At 36.4% G+C, this 25,722-nt stretch overlaps 1 protein-coding gene across 3 annotated transcripts in view; it reads right to left on the bottom strand.

Annotated features, from left to right (window-relative positions):
* Positions 1 to 25,722, bottom strand: part of DDHD1 (DDHD domain containing 1) — a 94,582-nt gene that overhangs the window by 43,553 nt on the left and 25,307 nt on the right. For 2 of the 3 annotated variants that reach the window (XM_021701322.1, XM_044917770.1), the window contains exons 2-3: positions 9,386 to 9,559; positions 437 to 565 (exon numbers count right to left, since the gene is read on the bottom strand). In XM_021701322.1, the coding sequence (XP_021556997.1) occupies positions 437 to 565; positions 9,386 to 9,559 (303 nt within the window). Of the gene's footprint in view, positions 1 to 436; positions 566 to 8,735; positions 8,757 to 9,385; positions 9,560 to 25,722 lie in introns of all 3 variants that reach the window. The other variant, XM_044917771.1, reaches the window with a different exon arrangement.

The raw sequence follows: 25,722 nt of genomic DNA, 5'->3' as shown, positions 1-25,722 counted from the left end.
GTCTATTCTCACTGCCTCCATTTCTTCACCTACCTAGATAGACTTCAACCCACGCCAATCTAGCTTCTGCCCCCTCAATCCATCCAAGTCACCAATGACCTCCATTTCACTACCTCCAACAGAAATTTTTAGTTTTCACCTTCAATTGCCATGTTTTATTTTCACATCACTGCCTGAGATTTGACTGCTGTTGTGTTTCTAGAGGTATAAAAGATATTTATTAATCCTGTCAGATCATTCTAAATATATGATTATCACTGATGAATACATATGAACTCAATCACCTTAATAAAAGTTCCATTTAATAGGACAGTAACTGTCACTAAATTTAATACATATTTAAAATATACTAAAAATAGAATTTGAACAGTCTACTTTGAATGTAAGAAAAAGATTCTCAAAATTTTGACAAACTATAGTAATATTTAACAATTACCTTTAGAAAATCCCAGTTTTTGGGTTACTGTCCTTGCAATTTTAGATGTTGTTGCATCACTATAGAGATATACTTCATCCATACTGTGCCAGTCCACGTGATTTCGACTCAACTTGAAACTATGAATAGCTGTTGCAAAAAGGAAAAATTAATGTAGTTGCTCATTTGTGTGAAGAATTATAACACACAGATTTTTGAATCAATATGTGAACTCAGTTCAATAAAAAACTGTTCTGCTAAAACACATATTGATGTGAAGCAAGTAATGGATAGGGACTTTATTTTATAAATGATTAACCATGCTATAGGGAATGTCAACTTGTTAGAACAACACAGAATAACTGGCTTAACCACCATAATTTTAACCTCTAACATGTAGTTAATATGTTCTGATTATTAAAGAACTGCTTTGCCATGTGATAATGACCATTTCTTAGTTCTAAGGGATAATATATACCTTCATGAAAGTCCTCAATACCTTTGACATAGAAACTTAAGTTTCCTTTCTTCTGTGGATTTTATTTTTGGATCTGTGAAAATTTCACTCAGTGCAAGACAAAACAAGACTAAGAGGAAAAAATTTTATCTTTAAACTGGGAAGAGAACAACCTAATTTATGAGAATATATGGTAGTTTTGAAATGGATATAAAAACCAATTATCACTGGATATTGCTCACCATAACAGAAATCCAAAGTTGAAAGATGTTTTAGTAAGAAATCAAAGAAATTTTTTCTACTGTGATGTTCAAATCAGTATGGTTATTGCATTTCTGTAACTAAGGTATGCCTGGTGAAAATAAGCTCTAAGGAAAAAAAAATCAAACCTATATGCTCAAGAAATACATAAACTCTCTGAGGCAGGTACTATGTCTTGATCATTTTGTACCACTAGCACCAAACACAGTGTCCTAGCACAATGCCTGACATGTGTCACAAATTCAGTAATGTTTGTGGAAACAATGGATTAAGAGAACTGTCATTTACATATTCATCCATTCATAACTTGATAATTCTTATATTCTGAAGGCCTTAAAGTTTCCTTTCTATACCTCTGGTATAGAGGTGAGAAAAATCCACATATCCCTCTTCAGAAAAGTACGCACCTTAAAACTGCTATGCCTGATTTATTTTTTTAAAAAATCCTTTTTAAGCAAAATATTACCTCCCATTATATATAAAGACCCAGAGGTACAAAGAGATTAAGTGACTTGCCACAAAGCTGATTACCAGCAGAGTCTAACTATTCTGATTTGAAGATGGGTTGAAAATAACCTCTACTTAAATATGAAAGGTTACATAGCCCTGGTCAAGAACTAAGATCGTAAGTCATTTTTATGAAAAACTATTCCCTACTAAAACACATAGAAAAGTAAATCCTTTCAGAGAAATTATTCTCAGTTATGTTACAAATGTAATTTCAAAAATTTATGAAAAACCAATTTATATTTCACCTGTCAGGATACATTACTAACACTGAACACAGACCAAGATGCAATTAATGTAACAAATATTAATAATGTTCAATCCAAAAAAACAAACAATAACAATGTACAAGCTCAGCTTTTTTTATAAAAGAACTTTTAAAAATCTTTTGCAAGAGTTTAGTAATTATTTACTTTTCTATGTCTGGTCCAAACCACTATTTTATGCCTTTTTATCTAATGTTTCCAAACTACATCTTTGTTAAAAGTTTTGAGCAACATATGCTTAAAACATTGAAACTACAAGACTAAGATATTAAGAGAATAGTGTTAAGCCAACAAAATTTTGTTCCTCTTCAAATCATCCACAAGCTGCCTTAAAGTAAAACATCTTAGTATTGGTGAACATCCCATTACACTGGACCACACACATTATTTACAAATGTTTATATCGCTTATAGTTAAGTAACTCTAAGCAAAATAGCACAACGGACACATTTCTAAAAAACTAGTAATTTCTACGCTTTAAATGCTGAATACTGTAAGCCAGGGAGAAATAACTACATGGAGAAATAAAACTACAATTACTGTACCTTGAGAACGCTTTCGTTTAAGACCTGCCGCATCTGTACTCTCCTTATATCCTCTCCATTTGAAGAGAGAAGGGAGGGAGAAGGGAGGGAGGTGGTAGACAACTAAGAAAGCAAAAACACTGAGCTTCAAAGTAAATTTTAAATGGTTTGCCATTTTGCCTTTTTGCTGTATTAACTTTAAAAAAATGAGTTGTATTTGACAAACATTATTCTAAATGCTTTAATTTCTAATTAAAAATCAGTAAAGCGGGCGCCTGGGTGGCTCAGTTGGTTAAGCGACTGCCTTCGGCTCAGGTCATGATCCTGGAGTCCCTGGATCGAGTCCCGCATCCGGCTCCCTGCTTAGCAGGGAGTCTGCTTCTCCCTCTGACCCTCCCCATGCTCATGTGCTCTCTCTCTCTCATTCTCTGTCTCAAATAAATAAAATCTAAAAAGAAAAAAAAAATCAGTAAAGCAAAATCAGTTTAATAATGTTTATCAAATATATGCTCTACTTTTATTGAAAGAAAAAAAGGCAAATGATACCTAAAATTTATCAGTTAAAGACAACTATGTGATCATAATATTTAATGTCTTTGCACAGATAGAATAAAAAATAGGTCATGGTATTTTTGTATGCATAAGGAACTTATAAGCCCCATTTTCACAATACTAAGGTTATTTACTTTTACCAAATTAGCCGACAGCTGATGTCCAAATTAAGAAGGCAATAAATAACATTTTAAACATTTAATGCAGTTTTCCTGAGAAAATATCACAGTATACATTCCACTAGATGTCTTCTATTACTGAAGTATATCATGGAAACTTCCCACAGAAACAAAATACTCTTTTCGCAACTCAGAGTTGCGAAAAGAATTTTAAAATGAAACTTTCGCCAAAATAAATCAAATTGGAAGCTCTTTAACTGGTTAGTGATAAAATAATGGAAGTCTGTAATAAACAATGAAAAAAAAGCCACTAGTAAAAAATGCATGTTGTGACATCTTATCAACATGAAACAGACAACATAAAGCCAGACATAGACTTGATACTTGGCAAATCAGTAGATAACCTTAAAGTCAATAACTTCCCTGTTGGACATGCTAGTTACAGATCAGTAAATTTCTTTACATTTTAAATAAGCATTTAAAAAAAAAAATCCACTTGAAATTGAACCTTATAAATCAGTTTTTTTCTTTTTTTTTTTTTTTTAAATAAATCAGATTCTTAACACTTCAGGAAATGAACCACAGAACCTTTATGACTTAGTTCAAATTTATGTTCTAAAACATTTGCTTTTTCATCCTCACTCCCTTCTACAATAATGTGACATTCAAAGGTTAAATACTGCTCAAATATGAATATATTTAATTCCTGTTGTATAGGACTAGATACATTTTAAAAATCTGTTGTATGCATAGATGAAGTATATTCAAAGATTTGTGCAATAAAGGTAATTGAGAAATGCTTACAAGCCACTTAATTACAACTATATGTAATTAGATGGCTACAGACTAGGATTAAAAGCTGGGTTGTAACACTAAGATTATAAAAACATTTCTTTGTTAAAGAGGGGTGGAAAATGACAACTTAAACATTTTCTTCATTGAAAAAGTTTCTTCTCAAAGGTGCCTTCTGGTCAGTTATTGAGGAGTAGATGTACCACTTCCAGGAAACATTTTTAAACAAAAAATTCATTAGGAAAAAGCTATCAAAGTAGGCCAAATAGGCATAAATTTGAGACTTTACTACTCAAAGAAACAAAACCTAGATTTTATATATCCACTAGTAAAACTAACATGAACCAAATCCCTATTTACTACAAGGAAACTAAAATAATAATTAAAAAAGTCATTAGTAAAAATGTATGCTGTGACATTTGGTAAGCATGAAACAGCCAACATAAAGCCAGACACAGACTTGATATTTGGCAAATCAGCAGATAACCTTGAAGTCAACATTTTCCCTGTTAAATACTGCTGGTTATATATAACATAAAATGTCTTTACATTTTAAATAAGCAATTATTTAAAAATCCACTTGAAATACATATGGACCATTTGACTACACTTCAAAATTATGCAAACACTTTCAGAAAGCTAGTCAAGATATAAAAAAGAAAGGCTTTTCTTTCTAAAGGAACAGTACAATTTAGGGATTAAAAAAGACAAATACCCTAATATACTAAAAATAGAGAAGCACATTTATTTAAAACATTTTCACAAAATTAAATAGACATGGTTCTTTACCTTCCTTTCAAACCAAATTCTTATTTTCACTTGAAAGTCATTTGCTCTATGGTGTCACAATTTCCCCATAGCATAGTTAGAAAGCTTAATTTTTTTCAGCCCAAAGCACAGAATTAGGGGTACTACTGTAAGCACAGCAGAGACAAAACGTATTTACAATCAATCCAACAGGGATCACCATTAAATGAAATTCAAGTGCTAGAAAGCATTACTAAATTTTTTCCCCTAAAATAAAGTTTTAGTTAGGAATTCTTATGTTAGCAAAAATATGCATAAACTCAAAATGTTAATGTATTAAATGCTAACATTTAATTAAAATGTTATTTTATATACTAAAGCCTTATATAGCAATGAAAAAGATTTAAAGTACTATAGCATTTCTAATAAATTTCCCTACTAATCCTTCTCTTAAAGGGATTTTCTTCATTATATAATTCTGAAAGCAACAGAGTATCAAAAGAAGGGGTTGCTAATGACACACTAATCCCCAGGACAGAACAACTCAATGACTTTTCCCTTTCTAAAAGCTGGTAACCTGGATAATCTCAACTTTAAGGAAAGCAGGTTTGCACATCTCAAGCATGCCAACTGTAATGAGAAAACTCCCAGCAACTGAGTCTTGGATCTCAGTTAAGTTAGGTAAATTTATAAAAAGTAATAACCAAAAGCTAGAAGATGGGAATCCTCTTAGTCACCAAAGAGGGAGGAAAAGGAAAGCTGGTTAGAAAGGATTAGCAACCCCCAACTCCTCACCTTTTTGACTTTTGCAGTTCTATATTCACAACTTGGGATATTCTTATCCAGCAACAGTGCTAGTAATACACACTTTACATGCCAAATTGTTAACTGTATTAAGTCTTTCAAGATACACCAACACCTGTGATGTCACAGTACCCCAAAACAGCTTGAACAGTAACCTATCCATGACTTTATATTGATAGCCTGACTTACAGATAGCATATAGTTTTCACATTCTTAATCTGTTAATCTCTGTCTTTTAATTGGAGCATTAGTTCACTTATATTTACTGTAATTATTAACACAGGTGAATTTAGGTCTATCATTTCCCATTTATTTTCTCTTTGTTCCATCTGTATTTTGTTTCTTGTTTCTCCTTTCCTACCTTCTTTTGGGTTAATTAAATATTTTTTACTATTTTATTTTAATGCCCCTACTTGATTTCTTTTCTTTTGTAACCTTGACGTTTAAGAAAAAAAATCATCTTTATTGAGGTATAATTGATAAAAGTATAAGATATTTAACATGTACATCATAGTGAATTGATATACATTGTCAAAGGGTTCCCCTTATCTAGTTAATTAGATGCCTTAACATTTTTGAAGACCTCTGATCAGTTATTTTGTAGAATGTCCCTTAATTTGAGTTTATCTGATACTTTCTCTTAATTGGATTGATGTTATGCATTTTTTGGTCAGGGTGGAGTACAGGACTAACTCGTTTAGTTTAACCTTTTTAAAACTAGTTATTGCTTGGATAAATTATAAAGTGAGTCAAACACTAATCTGGCACTATGTTCCAAGTATTTTCAAAATTACTTATTTGAAGGGCTGATTTTATTTGTAGAATTCATCCCCAGTGAAACTCTAGACTTCCATTTGGTAGGCTGCAAGAAGGAGGGGTGGGAAGAGAATCAATTTTTATTTTCACTCTAAGAGAAAACAAAATTTATTTATTTATTTATTTAAAATTTTTTAATTTATTTCTTGACAGAGAGAGAGAGACAGCGAGAGAGGGAACACAAGCAGGGGGAGTGGGAGAGGGAGAAGCAGGTTTCCTGCCGAGCAGGGAGCCCGATGTGGGGCAAGATCCAGGACCCTGGGATCATGACCTGAGCCGAAGGCAGATGCTTAATGACTGAGCCACCCAGGCGCCCAGTGATGATGCTTTTATGGGTTATATTTGTATGCTAAAAGTTATGCAAAACTTTCATCAATCTATTTCAATGCTTACTTTGAGATTACTAGGAAAATTAACAAGGAGAAAATATCAAAAAAGCCAATTTATTGTGGCATCAGCTACCCTAACCAAAACACAGGTAAGGTCAGAAAGAAAAGAAATTATTTTAATGTCCTTCAAGGCAAGAAGTCTGTTTAGTTTCTTAGAAATTCCAGAGAAAAAAAAATTCCACAGAACACTTAAGAGTCCTAGATACAGTATTTTAAAATGTTTTTAATTATTAAATGGGATTTTTCCAGAAAGCCTTATTTGAAAAACTCCACGGCACTGTGATCTCCAACTCTGTATTCCAAGTCTGTTTGTAGAGTATCTAATTCTGTATTCACTGTTTACTGTGTTACCTTATACTTACTCTTTGTAACTACTCTCATCTTTGGCTTTGTCTTGCCCAAAACTTCTTGAGGTATCTTTCACAAAAGTGCCTAGCACAGTACTATCTGTACATGGAAACATTTAAAACCTCCTGACAATATGAAGAGTCAGGCTTTCTCATACGTACATGAGAAAATTTAGGTGGAAAAGATATTTTTTACCCCAATTAATTAATGAAATACGAAATTTCAGAAGCTTAGAGGTAAGAATCAAAACAAAAGATTATAATATGTTTTTATCTTTGTAGATGTGGTAAATTTGATTTTTCTAACAATGGTGGCCTTCTGGACAACAGATGTTCTTTCCTCAAGACCAGTGATAATTTTCAAATGTACTACAAAATTTCCCATAATCTTCAAAGTCAAATATCACATCTTAACACAGAAATGTATGTTTTACATAAAACTGAATAACAACTAAAATGGCTGTAAATTTATGACAGTATATATACTAAATTGAATTTAAAATCTTTGTTAATAAAATATGCTGAAGCTTTACTTATATGCCACAGTGTATTTTAAAAAACCAATTTTCTTCTAATGAACCTTAAAAAATCATCATTTTGAAAGATTACAATGCAAAAATGTTATAACAGTTTAAAAATTTTCTGACCAAAGTATATCCTTAAAGCTAGCAAAAAATATTACTATAATACCCTAAATTGATACTCTAGAATCAACACACACACTCAAAGACATACTAAAAATCTACTCACACAAATATACTACATTCTTTATCAGACTTATTTAAATGACTGGCTCATTAAAATTAGGGCACTGTGAAGAAAACTGAAGTATCCTGCTATATTCAACATTTTGGTAGGCAGTAGAAATAAAAAAGACAAAAAAATTGTCATTTTTATTGTAATAAAAACAAGATTCCAAATAGATGTGATCTAGAGATGAAACAGAGCTGATGACTAACTTCTATAAGATGAATTAGCAAGAGGAAAAAGAATGTTTTGAATACAGTACAAGAAAGGGGAATAATCTACTTATATTTTTATTTTTTATACTCACCCTTTTTCTCCTCCAAGCTTTTGGATTTTCTTCCCCCTACACTAAGAGTAAGGAATTTGGGTGGCTAAACTGGGTTTGTTAAGGTGAACTGCCATTTCTGAGGGAGGACTGAAGGAGACTTAATAGATTAAGAAATCTAGAATTCAGCCTTCTCTGATAGCAATCTTATTTTGGTAGTGGTGATGAGCCACAACTTTCCTCAGTTATGTAGATTTTAATTAACTAGACACAAAAGATATGTTAATTTGGTATAAACTAAACTATATAGTTTCCTTGCTTGTGACGTGTGCGCGCGCATGCGTGTGTGTCTTCAGAGAGAAAGGGTAGGTGAAAGAAAAGACTTAGGATGTTTGTTACTAACAATAAGAAAAAAAATAATCCAAGCCAATTTAAAGCTTATTGTTTTGCCATTAATTAAGTCATGTGAACAATTACTTATAACCACATAATTTTCCCAAGCTGCATTCTGTGAATTACTTGATCAATACTGAGTTTTTCTGCTTTAGAGATGTTTTATGAGAAAGGGAAAAAAAAATCACTTAATTCATATTTTAATTCACTAGTTTCAATAGGGCTTGCCAAGAAACCTCCAAAATAAAGGCAAGCATAGATGAAGAAACACTTTTTAGAAAAAAATATTTAGAGAAATCTACAAATTCTAATCTACCTATATTATTATACTCACCAGAATAGCTGATCCCACTGCCTGCAGTAAATGGAACAATAGAAGTATTTTTAACTTGACCACACATTTTGAATTTTACTCAAGATCAGACATATAATGAAACATGGCAATCTTTGCTATTATATAAATATTTTAAGCTATTGCAAACAAATCCAAATGCTGAGTAAGGGAATATAAAGAGAAGACTGTTTCAAAGTAAAAGTTGATGTGGTTATTAGTATGGAGACAACCTAAAGATACGTATACAAAGGAAATTAAGGTGTTTTTTTTCCTTAAATTTCAGGAAAAGAACCAACATTAAAATATTAACAAAACTGCCTGTTTGATATAATGACATATTTTTGTAGATTCAATTTTTGTTGGTAATTACAAACTACTGAAAAGGACTAATTCATGGAACACATACAATTTGTACAATAGTAAGTCATGTTAGTGTCATGTCAGTGAACACATATATTAAGTAAAATAAAAATTGAGACAGTTCAGGAATTCATAGCAGTATTAAATTCTAAAATAATCACCAAATGTTTAAATCAGAAATTTTATAAATTCTAACACTCATGAATTACTAGGCAAAATTAAGAACTACTCTAAACTTTGTTAAGAACTTACTTGGTTTACAACATATTAAATATATTAATTGGTCTTACCATCTTTTCCATCTATGGATTTTGACACTTCAATATCAAAATTTTCCTGCATCTGCTGACCTCTAAAACAGCTGAGATGTTCTTGCTCAATTAAATTACTTTCTTCTTCTTCTAAAGGCTGCCAAGTACCATCAATAAACCACTGTCCACGCATTACTAGTATTTTATCTGCCTCTGAAAAGAGAAAACACAGAATTATACATTTTAGGATCCAACCTCCAGAAAGAGACACAGTAACTATAATTTTAATACTCTGTTACTATAACTGTGGCAAAACTTCCATGACCCAGCAGAATCATTTAAAGTTTTAAATTTCAGATTTCAAGCCACGGCACATATTTTTTTACAGTATATCATTTTATTTATATTGGATATTATGCAAAAATTTACTTTGGTATTCGAAAGGTAGATGAGCAGTTATCTTTATAACTGAGGCCCTGAGTAACCCAAATTAGTAGGTGATGGGGTTAAGACAAGTTCATGCAAGACTCTGGTGATAGTTCCAATGTCTTAGAAAATACTGATACACACTCCCAGAAGTAGTTCAGAAATAGTGCGTGTGGTAGTAGTGTGTTACACTTTTTAGGGTTGCCTTGAAGGGTACAGACTCCCAGTTAGAATACAGGAATAGCTGATACATTCAATTATAGTAAATTCCTTACCCATTTTAGAAAAAAACTGAGTAGAAAATTTTGAATAACTATAAACATTCCTTTGATTAAATACTGTTCCTATAAGCCTAATACTTTCCTTCCTTCCACCCCTCCCCCCCCCTTCCTTTCTTCCTTTCCCTCCATGCCCAGTGTGGAGCCCAATGCAGGGCTTGAATTCAGGACCCCAAGATCAAGACCTGAGCTGAGATCAAGAGTTGGACACTTAACTGACTAAGCCACCAAGGCGCCCCTATTTATATTTTGAAAAATAAACCACAACTGTCAGTTATGTTATTTTGAATACTTTAAGATTTGTAAAAAATAAAGCAAAAATAAAATGGAAATAACAAACCCTAAAAATAAAAAGCAAAATAAAACAAATGAACTTAGGGGCGCCTGGGTAGCTCAGTCTTTAAGTGTCTGCCTTCGGCTCAGGTCATGATCCCAGGGTCCTGGGATAGATCCCCGCATTGGGCTCCCTGCCCTGCGGGAAGCCTGCTTCTCCCTCTCCCACTCCCCCTGCTTGTGTTCCCTCTCTCGCTGTGTCTCTCTCTGTCAAATATATAAATAAATCTTAAAAAAAAAAACAAACCAACAAAACAAATGAACTTAATTATGTAGAGATTTGGTGGTTTAACCATATACAGGAAAAATTATTTCAAGTTGGCTTAAAACACAGTAGTTTATATACACACACACACACACACACACACACACACACACACATATATATATTAGGATACATCCTGTGAACAAAAAGAACTGCAAATACATCTTAAGCCTGAATTTTGTTTCCTTGAGCTTTTAAAAATGCTGCTCTACGGTAGCTTTCCTTGGTATATTATTCTTGAGAAGTCTGATGTAAATCTTTTTTTTTTTTTTTTTTAAGTAAAGTGATGATCTGCTCATTCCTTACCCCAGGGGACAGAAAAAAAAAATTGCCTTTAAAGTCTAATAGTTTCTGACTCAGAGTTCATTGTTCTGGATCAATCTGTCCAGGTGGGCCCTTTTAATATCTAGATTTCAGCTTTTCTCTTGTTTCTGAATAGTTCCCTTGGATTATGGTTTAGTAGTTAGTTCTGTTCCACTGATTTCTCCCCCTCAGGGACTCTAATTGTAGATATGTTGGGTCCTCCTCTGCCTATATTGCATTTCACACACTTTTTTTCTCAAGCTTTTTACTTCTTCCTGCATCTTTTCCATTATTTCGTTTGTTTTCTTTCCTTTTTTTTTTTTTTTAAGATTTTATTTATTTATTCATGAGAGACAGAGAGAGAGAGAGAGGCAGAGGGAGAAGCAGGCTCCCAAGGAGCAGGGAGCCCGATGCAGGACTCGATCCCAGGACCCTGGGATCATGACCCGAGCCGAAGGCAGACGCTTAACCATCTGAGCCACCCAGGCGCCCTGTTTTCCTTCCTTTTATAATGCCTCTTACATCAATGCCCTTATTAGTATGTCCACAAGAGAATTTTTTTATTCAGTTGGAGTGTTTAATAGTTTCCTGAAACTTCTGGGTACGATGGTGGAGTAGAAGGATCCTAAGCTCACCTCATCCCACAAATGCAACTAGGTAACACCCACATCAGTGTAAATAACCCAGAAAACAACCTGAAGACTCTCCACAACTAAATGTAGAGATGAGGTCACATCAAAGAGGGTAGGAAGGGTGGAGACGTGGCTAGGAACCAAACTGACTAGGAGACTGTTTGCAGGAGGAAGTGATGCTGCAGGCACAGAGAGAGGAGCAGACACCTCACCAGGCATGGGGGACCTGCACTGGGAAAGGAATCCTCATAACATATGGCTTTGAAAACCAGAGGGTCTTAACATCTCGAGTTCTTATCATCAGTGGGGATTAAAAACTGGAACTTTAAAAAAATCAGTGAGCTTGGCTCTGGGAGAGCCAGAGGGTGATAGAAAGTGAGTCCCTGGGGCGCCTGGGTGGCTCAGTCATTAAGCGTCTGCCTTCAGCTCGGGTCATGATCCCAGGGTCCTGGGATCGAGCCCCGCGTCGGGCTCCCTGCTCAGTGGAGAGCCTGCTTCTCCCTCTCCCACTCCCCCTGCTTGTGTTCCCTCTCTAGCTGTGTCTCTCTCTGTCAAATAAATAAATAAAATCTTTTAAAAAAAGAAAAGAAAGTGAGTCCCTGACTGAAAAGAGACAGTGTAAGAAAGAGCCCCACTGAGATATAGATTAGAAAGAGCAGTCTGAAAAACACCTGGGGAAGATTCATTTATGAATCTCAGAATGTATGCTGGAGAGACAGGGATTTTTAGGAGACTTCTCCAAGAACAAAAGAGCTGGAAGGTGCCATTTCCCTCCCCCCACCCCCAGCAGAGATACACAGACACCTGGGAGAACCACTGGGAACTCTCTCCACCTACCTTGTTAACAGAGCTCTTTCCTGTGGACCTGCCTCCTCCAACAAGCCCTCAGCAGGAGTCTACCCAAAGCAGTGCAACAAGCGTGGCAGTGTGCAAGTAGCCCCAAAAGAGGCCAGCACTGCTCCAAAGTGACTCCTGCCTTGGGGAGAGGGGAAGGCAATCACACACACCAGTCTGACTGCAGCCCCAGCAGTAGGCAGAGGCCAGACATGTGGTCTGACTGCAGGTCCCACCTACCAACAAAAGCTTCTCTCAGTGGACAACAAAGAGAAAGCACCCTGCAGTTCAGTGATATTGTATCTCTGACAAACACCTGCTCTGACTCCACTCAAGCCCAAGGCAGCCCCAGACTGGCCCATTAATGACACAAGGACCATGGCCTGCAACAGGCAAGAGGAGTCACTGCAGACGACTGGACTGAAGGCAATGTGGCTCACCACAATAGTAGAGTACACGCAACACACATAGGAGACACCTGGAGTGCCAAGTTCTGGTGAACAGGGGGGACACTGCACTGCTGGGCACTATAGGAATCCTCATCTTAAGGCCACTGCCGTCAGGAGCAGGGGATGTAGCCGATTTACCTAACACATAGAAACAGAGAGTTAGGCAAAATGAGGAGACAGGAATATGTCCCAAATAAAGAAGAGGACAAAACAGAACAAGAGAGCTAAATGAAATGGAGATAAGTAATATGCCTGCTAGAGAATTTAATGTAATGGTCATAAAGATATTCACTGGACTTCAGAAAAGAGTGGAGGACCTCAGTGAGAACATCAACAAAGAGAAAACATTTAAAAAAGAATCAATCAGAGATGAACTCAATAACCGAAATAAAAAATACACTAAAGGGAATAAACAGTACACTAAAGGAAAGAACAATGGATTGGCAACCTGGAGGACAGAGTAATGAAAAACAATCAAACTCAACAGAAGAAAAAAAAAGAAAAAATGAGAATAGATTAAGGACACTCAGTAACACCATCAAGTGTAGAATCATTCAAATTACAGGGATCCCAAAAGGATAAGATGGAGAAAAGGGGGCAGAGAATGTATTTGAAGAAATAATAGTGGAAAACTTCCTGAATCTGGGGAAGGAAACAGAAACCCAGATCCAGGAAGTACAGAGGACCCCCAACAAAATCAACCCAAGGAGGTCCACACCAAGACACACAGTAATTAAAATGGCAAGATATTGTGATAAAGAGAGAATTTTAAAAGCAATAAGAGAAACAAACACAAGGGAAACTCCATAAGGCTATGAGCTGATTTTTTTTAGAAAAAAAAATTTCAGGCAAGAAGGGAGTAGCATGATATATTCAAAGTGCTGAAAGAAAAAACCCTGCAACCAAACATACTCTATCCAGCAAGGCTATCATTCAGAAGGAGAGACAGACTGTTCCAGATAAACAAGAATTAAAGGACTTCATCATCACTAAACCAGCTAAGCTCACAAGAAATGTTAAAGGGGACTCTTTGGAAAGGAAAGACCATAAGCAGGAGTAAGAACAGTAGGAAGCATAAAAGCAGTAATATTAAGTATATCTATAAAAATCAGTCAAGGGATTCACAAAATAAAAGGATGTAAAGTATGGGCGCCTGGGTGGCTCAGTTGGTTAAGCGACTGCCTTCGGCTCAGGTCATGATCCTGGAGTCCCTGGATCGAGTCCCGCATCGGGCTCCCTGCTCGGCAGGGAGTCTGCTTCTCCCTCTGACCCTCCTCCCTCTCATGCTCTCTGTATCTCATTCTCTCTGTCTCAAATAAATAAAAAAAATCTTTAAAAAAAAAAAAAAAAAGGATGTAAAGTATGACATCATATACTTAAAATGTGGAAGTGGGTGAGGAGTAAAAATTTAGTGCTTTTAGAATGGGTTCAAATTTAAGAGGCCATCAGCTTAATATAGACTGCTATATGCACAAGATGTTATAGATAAACCTAATGCTAACCACAAATGAAAAACCAATAATAGATATGCAAAATAGAAGAGAAAGGAATCCAAATATATCACCAAAGAAAGCCAGCAAACTGTGAGAGAAGAGAGCAAGAGAAGGAACAGAGAAAAACTATAAAAATAACCATAAAACCAGTAACAAAATGGCAATACGTACATACCTATCAACAATTACTTGGAAAGTAAATAGACTAAATGCTCTGATAAAGATACAGAATGATGGAATAGATAAAAAAGCAAGACCCATCTATATGCTGCCTACAAGACACTGATTTCAGATATAAAGACACATGTATATTGAAACTGACCTGATGGAAAAGCATTTATCATGCAAACAGAAGTGAAAGGAAAGCTGGGTAGCAATACTTATAATCACACAAAATAGACTTTAAAGCAAAGACTGTAACAAGAGTCTAAGAAGGACATCACATGATTACAAAAGGAACAATCCAAAAAGAAGATGTAACAATTGTAAATATTTATGCACCCAGCATGGGAGCACCTAACTAGATAAAGTAGCTAATAACAAACATAATGGAAGTAATTGATAGTAATACAATAGTAGTAGGAGACGTTAACACCCCACTTACATCAATGGATAGATCATCCAAACAGAAAAGCAACAAAGAAACAGTGGCTTTGGATGATACATTGGGCCAGACAGATTTAACAAGATACATTCAGAACATTCCATTAAAAAACTGCAGAATACACATTCTTTTCCAGTGAACAAGGAACATTCTCCAGAAGAGATCACGTTAGGACACAAAACAAGTCTCAACAAATTAAAAAAGACTGAAGTCATACCATGCATCTTTTCTGACCACAATGCCTTGAAACTAGAAATAAACCACAAGAAAGGATCTGGAAAGAATGCAAATATATGGATGATTAAATAACATGCTACTAAAATAATGAATAGGTCAACCAAGAAACCAAAGAGAAAATTAAAACGTGGAGACAAATGACACAACAATCCAAAACCTTTGAGTTGCAGCAAAAGCTGTTTTAAGAGGGCAGTTTGTAGCAATATATAGGCCTACCTCAAGAAGCAAGAAAAATTTACAACCTAACCTTTCATCTAGAGGAGACAGAAAAGGGAAAATAAAATGCAAAAACAGAAGGAAGGAAATAAAAGGATTAAAGCAGAAATAAAAAATTAAAAAAAAAAATAGAACACATCAATGAAACTAGAAGCTAGTTCTCTGAAATGAGAAAAAAAAATTGGTAAGTTTTTATCCAGACTCATCATAAAGGACTGAAATAAAATCAGAAATGAAAGAGAAATAATGGGGGCGCCTGGGTGGCTCAGTCGTTAAGCGTCTGCCTTCGGTTCAGGTCGTGATCCCGGGGTCCTGGGATCGAGCCCCACATCGGGCTCCCTGCTCGGCAGGAAGCCTGCTTTTCCCTCTCCCACTCCCCCTGCTTGTGCTCCCTCTCTCACTGTGTTTCTCTCTGTCAAATAAATAAATAAAATTAAAAAAAAAATAAAGAGAAATAATAACCAACACCACTGAAATACAAAAGATTATAAAAGAATGTTATGAAAAATTATATGCCAACAAACTGATCAATGTAGAAAACATGTCTTAATTTCTAGAAGCATATAACCTCCCAAAACAGAATCAAGAAGAAATAGAAAATTTGAACAGACCGATTACCAACAATAAAATTGAATCAGTATTCAAAAAACTCCCAACAAACAAAAGTCCAGGACCAGATGGCTTAACTGGTGAATTTTACCAAACATTTAAAGAAGAGTTAATACATATTTCTCTCAAACTATTCCAAAAAATACACGAGGAAGGAAAGCTTCCAAATTCATCCTACAAAGCCAGCATTACCCTGATACCAAAACCAATAAAGACACTACAAAAAAAGAGAACTATAGGCCGATATCTCTCATGAACACAGATGCAAAAATCCTCAACAAAGTATTAGTAAACTGAATCTGAAAATATATTAAAAAAACCATTCACTCTGAGCAAGTGGGATTTACTCCCGAGATGCAAGGATGGTTCAATTATTCACGAATCAGTCACTATGATACATCACATCAGTAAGAGAAAAGATAAAAACCATATGATCATTTCAATAGATTCAGAAAAATCATTTGACAAAGTGCAACATTCATTCATGATAAAAACCCTCAACAAATAGGTTTAGAGGGAACATACCTCAACATAACAAAGACCACATATGAAAAACCCACAGCTAACATCACACTTGATGGTGAAAACTGAGAGCTTTTCCTCTAAGATCAGGAATAAGACAAGAATGTACACTTCCCCCACTTTTATTCAACATAGTACTAGAAGTCCTAGCCACAGGCATCAGACAAGAAAAAGAAGTAAAAGGCATCCAAACTGATAAGAAAGAAGTAAAACATTCACTATTTGCAGATGACATGATACTATATATAGAAAACCCTGAAGACTCCACCAAAAAACTATTAGAACTGATAAATGAATTCAGTAAGGTTGCATGATACAAAATCCATATACAGAAATCCAATGCTTTTCTATACACTAATAATAAAGTAGGAGAAAGAGAAATTCATAAAACAATCTCATTTACAATTGCCCCCAAAATAATAAAAACCTGAGAATAAACTTAACCAAAGAGGTGAAAGACCCCATACTCTGAAAACTATAAAAGAACACCGATGAAAGAAATTAAATATGACACAAAGAAACAGAAAGAGATTCCATGGTCATGGAATGGGAGAACAAATACTGTTAAAATATCCATACTACCTAAAGCTATCTACAGATTTAAGGATATCCCTACCAAAATACCAACAGCATTTTTCACAGGGCTAGAACAAATAATCCTCAAATTTGTATGGAACCACAAAAGATCCTGAATAGTCAAAGCAATCTTGAAAAGAACAAAAAAAACTGGTGTTATCATAATCCCAGATTTCAAGATATGCTACAAAACTGTACTAATCAAAACAGTAGGATACTGGCACAAAAACTGACACATACACAGATCAGTGGAACAGAACAGGAAGTCCAAAAATAAAACCATGATTATACTGTCAATTAATCTACAACAAAAGAGGCGAGAATATGCAAAGGAAAAAGACAGGCTTTTGAACATATGGTGTTGGGAAAACTGGACAGCTACATGCAAAAGAATGAAACTGAACCACTTTCTTAAACCATACACAACAATAAGCTCAGAATGGACTAAAGACCTAAATGTGAGACCTGAAACCATAGAAATCCCAGGAGAGAGCAAAGGTAGTAATTTCTCTGACATTGGTGGTAGCAACATTTTTCGATGTATGTCTCCTAAGGCAAGGGAAACAAAAGCAAAAATAAACTACTGGGACTACATAAAAATACAAAGCTTCTGCACAGCAAAGGAAACAACAAAGCAAAAAGACAACCTACTGAATGAGAGAAGATCTTTGCAAATGATTTATCCAATAAGCGGTTAGTATCCAAAATATATAAAGAACTTATACAACTCAACACCAAAAAAACCAAATAATCCAATTAAAAAATGAGCAGAAGACATGAACAGACATTTCTCCAAAGAAGACATACAGATGAGATGGCCAACAGACACATGAAAAGATGCATCAGGGAAATGCAACTGAAACCACAATAAGATATTACTTCATACCTGTCAGAATGGCTAAAATAAAAAATGGAAGAAACAAGTGTTGAAGAGGACACAGAGGAAAAAGGAACCCTTGTACACTGTTGGTGGGAATGCAAACTGGTACAGCCACTGTGGAAAACAGTATGGAGGTTCCTCAAAAAATTAAAAATACAGGGACTCCTGGGTGGCTCATTCGGTTAAGCGGCTGCCTTCAGCTCGGGTCATGATTCCAGGGTCCTGGGATCGAGTCCCGCATCGGGCTCCCTGCTCAGCGGGGAGCCTGCTTCTCCCTCTGCCTGCCCCTCCCCCTTGTATACTCTCACTCTCTCTAGCAAATAAATAAATAAAATCTTAAAAAAAAAAATAAATAAAAATACAATTACCATAGGATCCATTAATTCCATTACTGGGTATTTACCCAAAGAATAGGAAAACACTAATTTGAAAAGATATATGCACATCTGTATTTATTGCAGCACTTTTTACAACAGTCAAGTTATGGAAGCAACCCAAGTGTCCACTGACAGAGGAATGGATAAAGAAGATCACACACACACACACACACACACACACACACACACACGAATATTATTACTCAGACATAAAAAAAGAATGAAATCTTGACATTTGCAACAACATGGATGGATCTAGGGGGTATAACGTTAGTGAAATACGTCAGAAAAAAACAAATACCATATGATTTCACTCATATGTGGAATGTAAGAAACAAAGGAACAAAGAAAAAAAGAGACAAACCAAAAAATACTCTTAAATACAGAGAACAAACTGATGGTTACCAGAGGGGCAGTGCATAGGGAATGGGTAAAAGAGATGAAGGGGATTAAGAGTACACTTAGTGCGGGACGCCTGGGTGGCTCAGTTGGTTAAGTGACTGCCTTCGGCTCAGGTCATGATCCCAAGGTCCTGGGATCGAGTTCCACATGGGGCTCCTTGCTCCGTGGGGAGCCTGCTTCTCCCTCTGCCTGCCGCTTCCCCTGCTTGTGCTCTCTCTCTGACAAATAAATAAAATCTTAAAAAAAAAAAAAAAGAGTACACTTAGTGTGATGAGCACTGGGTAACGTACAGAATTGTTGAATCATTATATTGTGCACCAGAAACTAATATAACACTGTATATTAAACTGTTATTAAAAAAATAAGAGTTGCCCTCTGTTTTGTGTTTCCTTTCTGTGAAAGAATTTTTATTGGTGGAAATACATTGGTTCATATTTTGTGTATTCCTCTTAAAGCAGCTTTTTATAGCATCTAATTTTTTTCTATTCCTGAGCACCTTATGGATAGAGTTCTTAGTCGAAGGCTGTCTGCTTCTGCAGATTAGTAAAAGCAGCTGTTTTAATGGATGATGTTGTGGTGGTAGGGGTGGTGGTGGGTGGGTGGGTATTGAACTTGTGTGCCTTGTTTCTCTTTGATTTCTCCAGACACTTATTTTCTCCTTACTTTCTTCTTTCCTCTCCCTGCAATGGCTCTGAGGGGCACCATCCTTTCTCTATCTCTGATGCTGCTAGTGGTCCCTCTCTTTCACACACCTTCCCTATAGCTAGTGCTATGAATTCCTAAGTCTCAGGCCTGTGTCTGTATTTTCCCAGTTGTGTGCGGGATGTTTTCTTTCTGAGGGTCATTTTGCTTGTGCTTCATTGTAAACCTCCTATCTCCTTTCCTGTCTTCACTGTCTCTTGAGCCTCTCCTTGCCCCACTTTCCAGACTCAGGGGTTTGTAGCAGCAACAGGAATTGTTGTAATTTGTTGTTTCGTTACATAAAAGCAATTTAAAATTCATGGTATTATTTATGTTGTAGTAATGCTGAAGGTATGATTTATATATGGGCCGTGTGTGTGTGTGTGTACATGTGTGTTCCTGTTTGGTCTTACGGCTTTTGGGGAGAATGTGTGGAGAGATTTACATTTGGACAGTTGCCATTATCTTCCAGATCCAAAAGCTCATCTCATTTAATTTTTATAATAATCTTAAAAGATAGCTATAATTACTGCAGTTTTATAAATAAATAAGCTATGTCTTAGTGAAACTAAATAACTTGCCCAAAGGCACATAGCTAAATAATATGAGAAGCAGGATTCCTACCAAACTTTGACTCCAATGTTCATCTAAGCTCTTTTTACTATACAACACAACTTTCTCAAGAAAGAAAAAATCCCTTTTTAGCCTTCTCCCCAAGAAATATAGGCTGTTTAGTTGTGTTCGTAATTTGAAAACAAGGAATCTGGGAGATTTTATATTGAGAGTCTATCATGAGACTTACAAACCAGAGCCAACCATGCCTCCCCACAAAAACCGGAGAAGTAAAAAAGCAGAGTGAAAAACTGTAAAACAAGTTTATAGCAAACATCTGCACTTCTCTTTTCCTCTCTTTAGCCTAATAAATCTAAACATGTATTCTACTGACAGATGTTTTGGGAGTTTTACCCAACCTTTAAATTCTACTAGTATGCTATCAAATACCATATCATCTTTCTGGTTCAGGCCTCTGTCTTGTCCAAATATTCAACTGCCAACTAAACATCTCCTAGTAGACAGATCACAATTACCAGAATCATAAGTAGCCATGGAACACACTAGATTCCTGGAAAACAAAATGGAACATAAACCTGTTACTCAACCTGTATTCCCTATCATAGCAAATGGTGTGCTATCAGTATTCAACCAGTCACCCAAGACAGAACTCTGGGGGTCATCCAAGATGCCTCTTTCTCAAATGCTTCTTATAACCCGACATTAATCCCTCTTTATTGTATCTCCTAAATCACCTTCAAATTCATCCCATATTCACTGGGCCTACACTCTAAGTTCACAATCTTTAACATTTCTATTTTATTTTAGGAACTTCCTATCTATATGTAGTATCCATTGCTTCAATTCTCACCAAATGCCTACTCACACGCATGTGTAAGAACACACATTCATGTATACACATACACAAATTCCCCTAACTTACTCTCTTTCTAGAGAAAGATTCAATCCTTGTTTTACAGAGTTCCCAGAGAACCTTTCTAAAATACCACAAATCATGTTATTCTAATACTTAAATTCTTTAATGGCTCCTCACTGCCTACTAAATGAACTCTGAGCTTCCTAGAATTAATTATAGGCTCATGATCTTTCTTTGACGACCTCTTCACATAACAGATGCTATGTTAGGTATTTATTCACCTAAATAATATCTGAATGTCTATCATGAATCAGGCTCTGGGGTAGGCTCTTGATGATACATAAGATAATGCTGATGGTCCCTGTGCTGTCCATGTCACAAGGACAGTTCCTTGAATGTGTGATGTTGAGTTGTATTCTGTACCCTGCATGTGCTGTTCCTCCTACCTGGATGCTCTTCCCCATTTTCTTCATTTAGCTAACTTTCATCCTTCTCTCCTTCAGGAATCCTTTGGTGACCTCCCCTTCTCTGTGATTTCAGTGAATTAACTCTGCACATTTATCAGTGTTTATGTTATTGTATTCTAACTGCTTAGCCTTCCTCACTTCCATGGGATGTTTGGATGTAGGTACTGTGTCCTCAGGTGCCTCCAAAACCTAAAAATAAGAGCACCTATGATAAAGTAGAATTTCAATAAAAGTATTCTGAATGTTGCTGAGCAAGACATATTTCATTCAGCTTATCATATCACCTGGCAAATTTGGTAGACTGAGCACTTTTATTGGGCCTTCCTCAGTTTGAGTGGTACATGTCAACCTATTTAGTTGGTCTATGCTGTGGTCTGTCAGCCATTAACATTCTATTTTCTGATAATTATGTGATTCAGAGAAAAGAGTCTGACTATTTTCCAAGAGTAAAAGAACAGGTTATTTTTTGGGGGGTGGACATTCTGTTGAAGAATGACACACATATAGAAAGGTGTGCTAATCTTACGCATACAGCTCAATGGCTTTTTACAAGTTAACCACCCAGATCAAGAAAGAAAACATCATCAACATTTCAGAAGCCCCCTCATGCATCTCCTTTCCAGTGCTACCCTTACCAAGGGTAAACAATTCTTACCTCTAGCACCACAGATTATTTTTGCGTTTTAGCAGCTTATATAATAGAATCATGTAGTATGTACTCTTCTATTTAGTTTCTTTGGCTCAGGATTATGTTACTGAGTGTCAGCCACAAAGATGGGATTATTTACATGGTTCAAGTACTTGTCAGGTGATAGCAAGTGAGCCTTACGTAGCTGTGAGCTATGTTCTTGGACTAGCTTCTCCTACTATTAAAATAATTCCAAATAGAATAGAGACATCAGCCAAAAAATCCCTAATTATGTGATTTAAAAGATATTAAATCATCAAATCAGTAATGGATCTCCATAGGGAGCAAGCTCTAATGTAAGGAAACCATCATAAATAGGCCTGTAGCCATATAAATGAAGCACTCTCTGTTTTGAACTAGAGAGGACTATTCCTGCCTCTCTAATATGGACCTACTTTCACCCTGCCTGAGGCTCAGAACACCCCATGCCAGGCTGCCCTCATGGCTGGAAACCCTCCTCATCCAGCCTGTGCTGTGACATCCCACAATAAGCCATGATCCCTTGTGACTGCCTTCCTCACTGCAGTTGGCCTCCAATATCCCATGCTAGGCTGCCTCTCATGTGGACATCTCTTCACTCAACTTGGGCTCTGACATCCCAAGCCCAGCTGTCTATATGGCAAGGGAACAGGAAAAGAGAGAAGGGCTAGTGTACTGGTTCTCAACCTGGGACAATCTCCCCACCAGGAGACATTTGGCAATGTTTTGTTTTTTAAAAGATTTTATTTCTTTATTTGTCAGAGAGAGAGAGAGAGCACAAGCAGGGGGAGTGACAGGCAGAGGGAGAAGCAGGCTCCCTGCTGAGCAAGGAGCCTGACGGCGGACTTGATCCCAGGACCCTGGGATCATGAATTGAGCCGAAGGCAGATGCTTAACCGACTGAGCCACCCAGGCGTCCTGACATCTAGCAATGTATGAAGACATTTCTGATTGTCACAACTTGGGGGTGGGACGGTGTTGTTGGTATCCAGGGCAACGATGTTGCTAAACATCCTACAATGCACAGAACAGCTCCCCTGACCTCACACCACCCTGCCCAGGAATGATAGATTATCTGCCCAAAATGTCAACAGGGCTGAGGTTGACAAACTCTTGGCGAGCAGCACCTTTTAAAACCTAAAATATGGGTATCTTCTTATTGAGCAATTCTAGAAATACGCTTTACAGAATAAACTCTTACAAAAATGTCTGAAGATAAAGATGTTTACCTCAACATTGTTATAATAGAAAACAAAAGAATAAAAACAAACAAAATGACCTAAATTTCTACCAACAGAGGATCAGACATATAAATGTTGCTTGGCACATAGTAGGTATGAAAAATATTCATTAAATAAATCAAAATATGAATGAATGGATAATACATCCACAGTGAAATAATGTTCAGAAGAAGCAGGTCTACATTTAATGACATGGAATAAGGTCTAGAATAAAAACGTAAACATTAAAGCACAGTACTACATGTTATATATGTATATATGTGTGTGCGTGTATATATATATATTAAGTAATGTAATCCTGTTTTTGTAAGATATATACATTAGTATGTATACTAGTATATATACTACAAATAAGTGGAGAAAAATACACTAAGCTGTTATTAACAGGTATCTCTGGGAGGTAGCAATATAAGGAAATTTTGATTTCTACATAATACATGTCTATAATTGTTTGGTGTTTTTACAATATAAATGTTTTAGTTTTATATTCAGTTGAAGATGACTATAATGATGGTTAATCTGATATGTATCAAGTTAAGTGGGCCACAGGGTACCCAGATATTTGCTCAAACATTCTGGGTGTTTCTGTAAGTGTTTTTGAATAAGATTAACACGTATATCAATAGACTGAGTAAAGCAGATTGTCCTCCATGATGTGGGTGGGCCTCATCCAATCATTTGAAGGCCTGAATAAACAAAAGGCCGACCCTCCCTCAAATAAGAGGGAATTCGGCCTGCTGGCCTTTAAACTGAAACATTAAGCTCTTCCCTCTTGATGGCCTTTGAACACTTACTCTGCCAACTTGCCAGCCTCCCTCCCTAATTGTGTGAGCCAAATCCTTATAATCTCTTCATCTCTGGAGAACCCTAATACATTCAGGAAAAACAAAGATCACATATTGTGGAAGAAACTGCTAGATGCCCACCCTATCTATATCTACTCTCCCCCTATTCCTTATAACAGAATACTAATTTATTCAGGGCAGCAACATGCGGTTAAAAGACTTTCTAATCTCCTTGTGCAGCTAGGTTCCATCATGTGGCTGAATTTTCGTAACAGGATACTGCAAATTACTGGTGGTACAGCTCTTTGATTTTTACCTCATTCTTTACTGCCACCTATATGTCCTGAGCTCCTGAAGATCTCTTGGATCAAGTCACTTACTATAATATTGTGATTTGTAACGCTAAAAAGAAAACCATAGGCCGAAGATAGAGTCACTTATACCAGACCAAGTCACCAAACTGGGGCTTAATACCTAACTTAATTGAAGTTCCAATTTTTCCCCCAGAAATGTACTTTTAACCTGTCAGTCACAAATGTCCTCATCAGAAAACTGAGATAATCTGTCACTTGGGTCCTCTCCATCCCCCAAAGGAAGATGAGGTAATCCACTTACCTAATAAGACCCTTTGCCCTCTCCCCTAAGGGAAGATGACTATGCCTCAAACAGTTCTTTCTTTTCTTAATAACTTCTTGCCCAAACTCTCCTTCCTATAAAACCTTCCATTTCGTACAACTCCTGGGATGCTGCCTGATTCATGAATGCTTAATAAAACCAACTATATCTTCAAATTTACTCGGTTGAATTTCCCTTTTTTAACAATAATAAGAAAAATGTCTTTGGTCTCTGTCGTCTTTCTGGCACAGAGCTCTTAAAACCCTTGGAATTTCTTAAGAGATGAGAAAGATAAAGGATCTTTTGTTATGTTAATGAGGTGACTCTTGCAATGCCCCAGCTCAAAGGATGGGGGCTGGTCACCAGAGGAACCAACCATGTGATTAGAGGGTTGGAATTTTCAGTCTCACTCCCTCACCTCCTTTGACAGGAGGGGGGCTCAAGGTTGAATCAATCACCAATGGCCAATGATTTAATCAGCCATACCTATGTAAAAAAGTCTACCTAAAAACCCAAAAGGATAGAGTCTGGAGAGCTTCCGGATTGGTGAACACGTGGAACTACAGTAAGAATGGAGCACTAAAAGAGAGCATAGAAACTGCATCCCTTCCCACATAACTTGCCCTAGGAATCTTTTCCGTTTGGCTGTTCCTAAGTTATATAGTTTGTACTAAACCAGTAATCCAGTAAGTAGAATGTGTCTCTCAGTTCTGCGAGCTGCTCTAACAAATTAATCAAACCCAAGCAGTGGAAACCTCTGATTAATAGCTGGTCAATAAGAAGTACAGGTAACAATCTGGGCTTGTGACTGCCTTCTGAGGGTAGGGGGTGAGGGGGACAGTCTTGGAGGACTTAGTCCTTAACCTGTGGGATCTGATGCTATCTCTGGGGAGACAGTGTCAGAACTGAGTTTAACTGTAGAACAACTACAGCTGGTATCCCTAGAGAATTGCTTGGCCACCACAGTCCCACACGGTACCACACTCACACACATGGAACTGGTTACAAGAGCCTAAAGACTTACATAAGACAGAATGCTGAATAACACAAAGAGC

This window comes from Neomonachus schauinslandi, chromosome 9 (genome assembly GCF_002201575.2).
Source record: "Neomonachus schauinslandi chromosome 9, ASM220157v2, whole genome shotgun sequence".
In the NCBI taxonomy this organism is placed as follows: domain Eukaryota; kingdom Metazoa; phylum Chordata; class Mammalia; order Carnivora; family Phocidae; genus Neomonachus; species Neomonachus schauinslandi.
The sequence above is the reverse complement of the archived record's forward strand: the minus strand, read 5'-3'. Positions and strand labels throughout refer to the sequence as shown.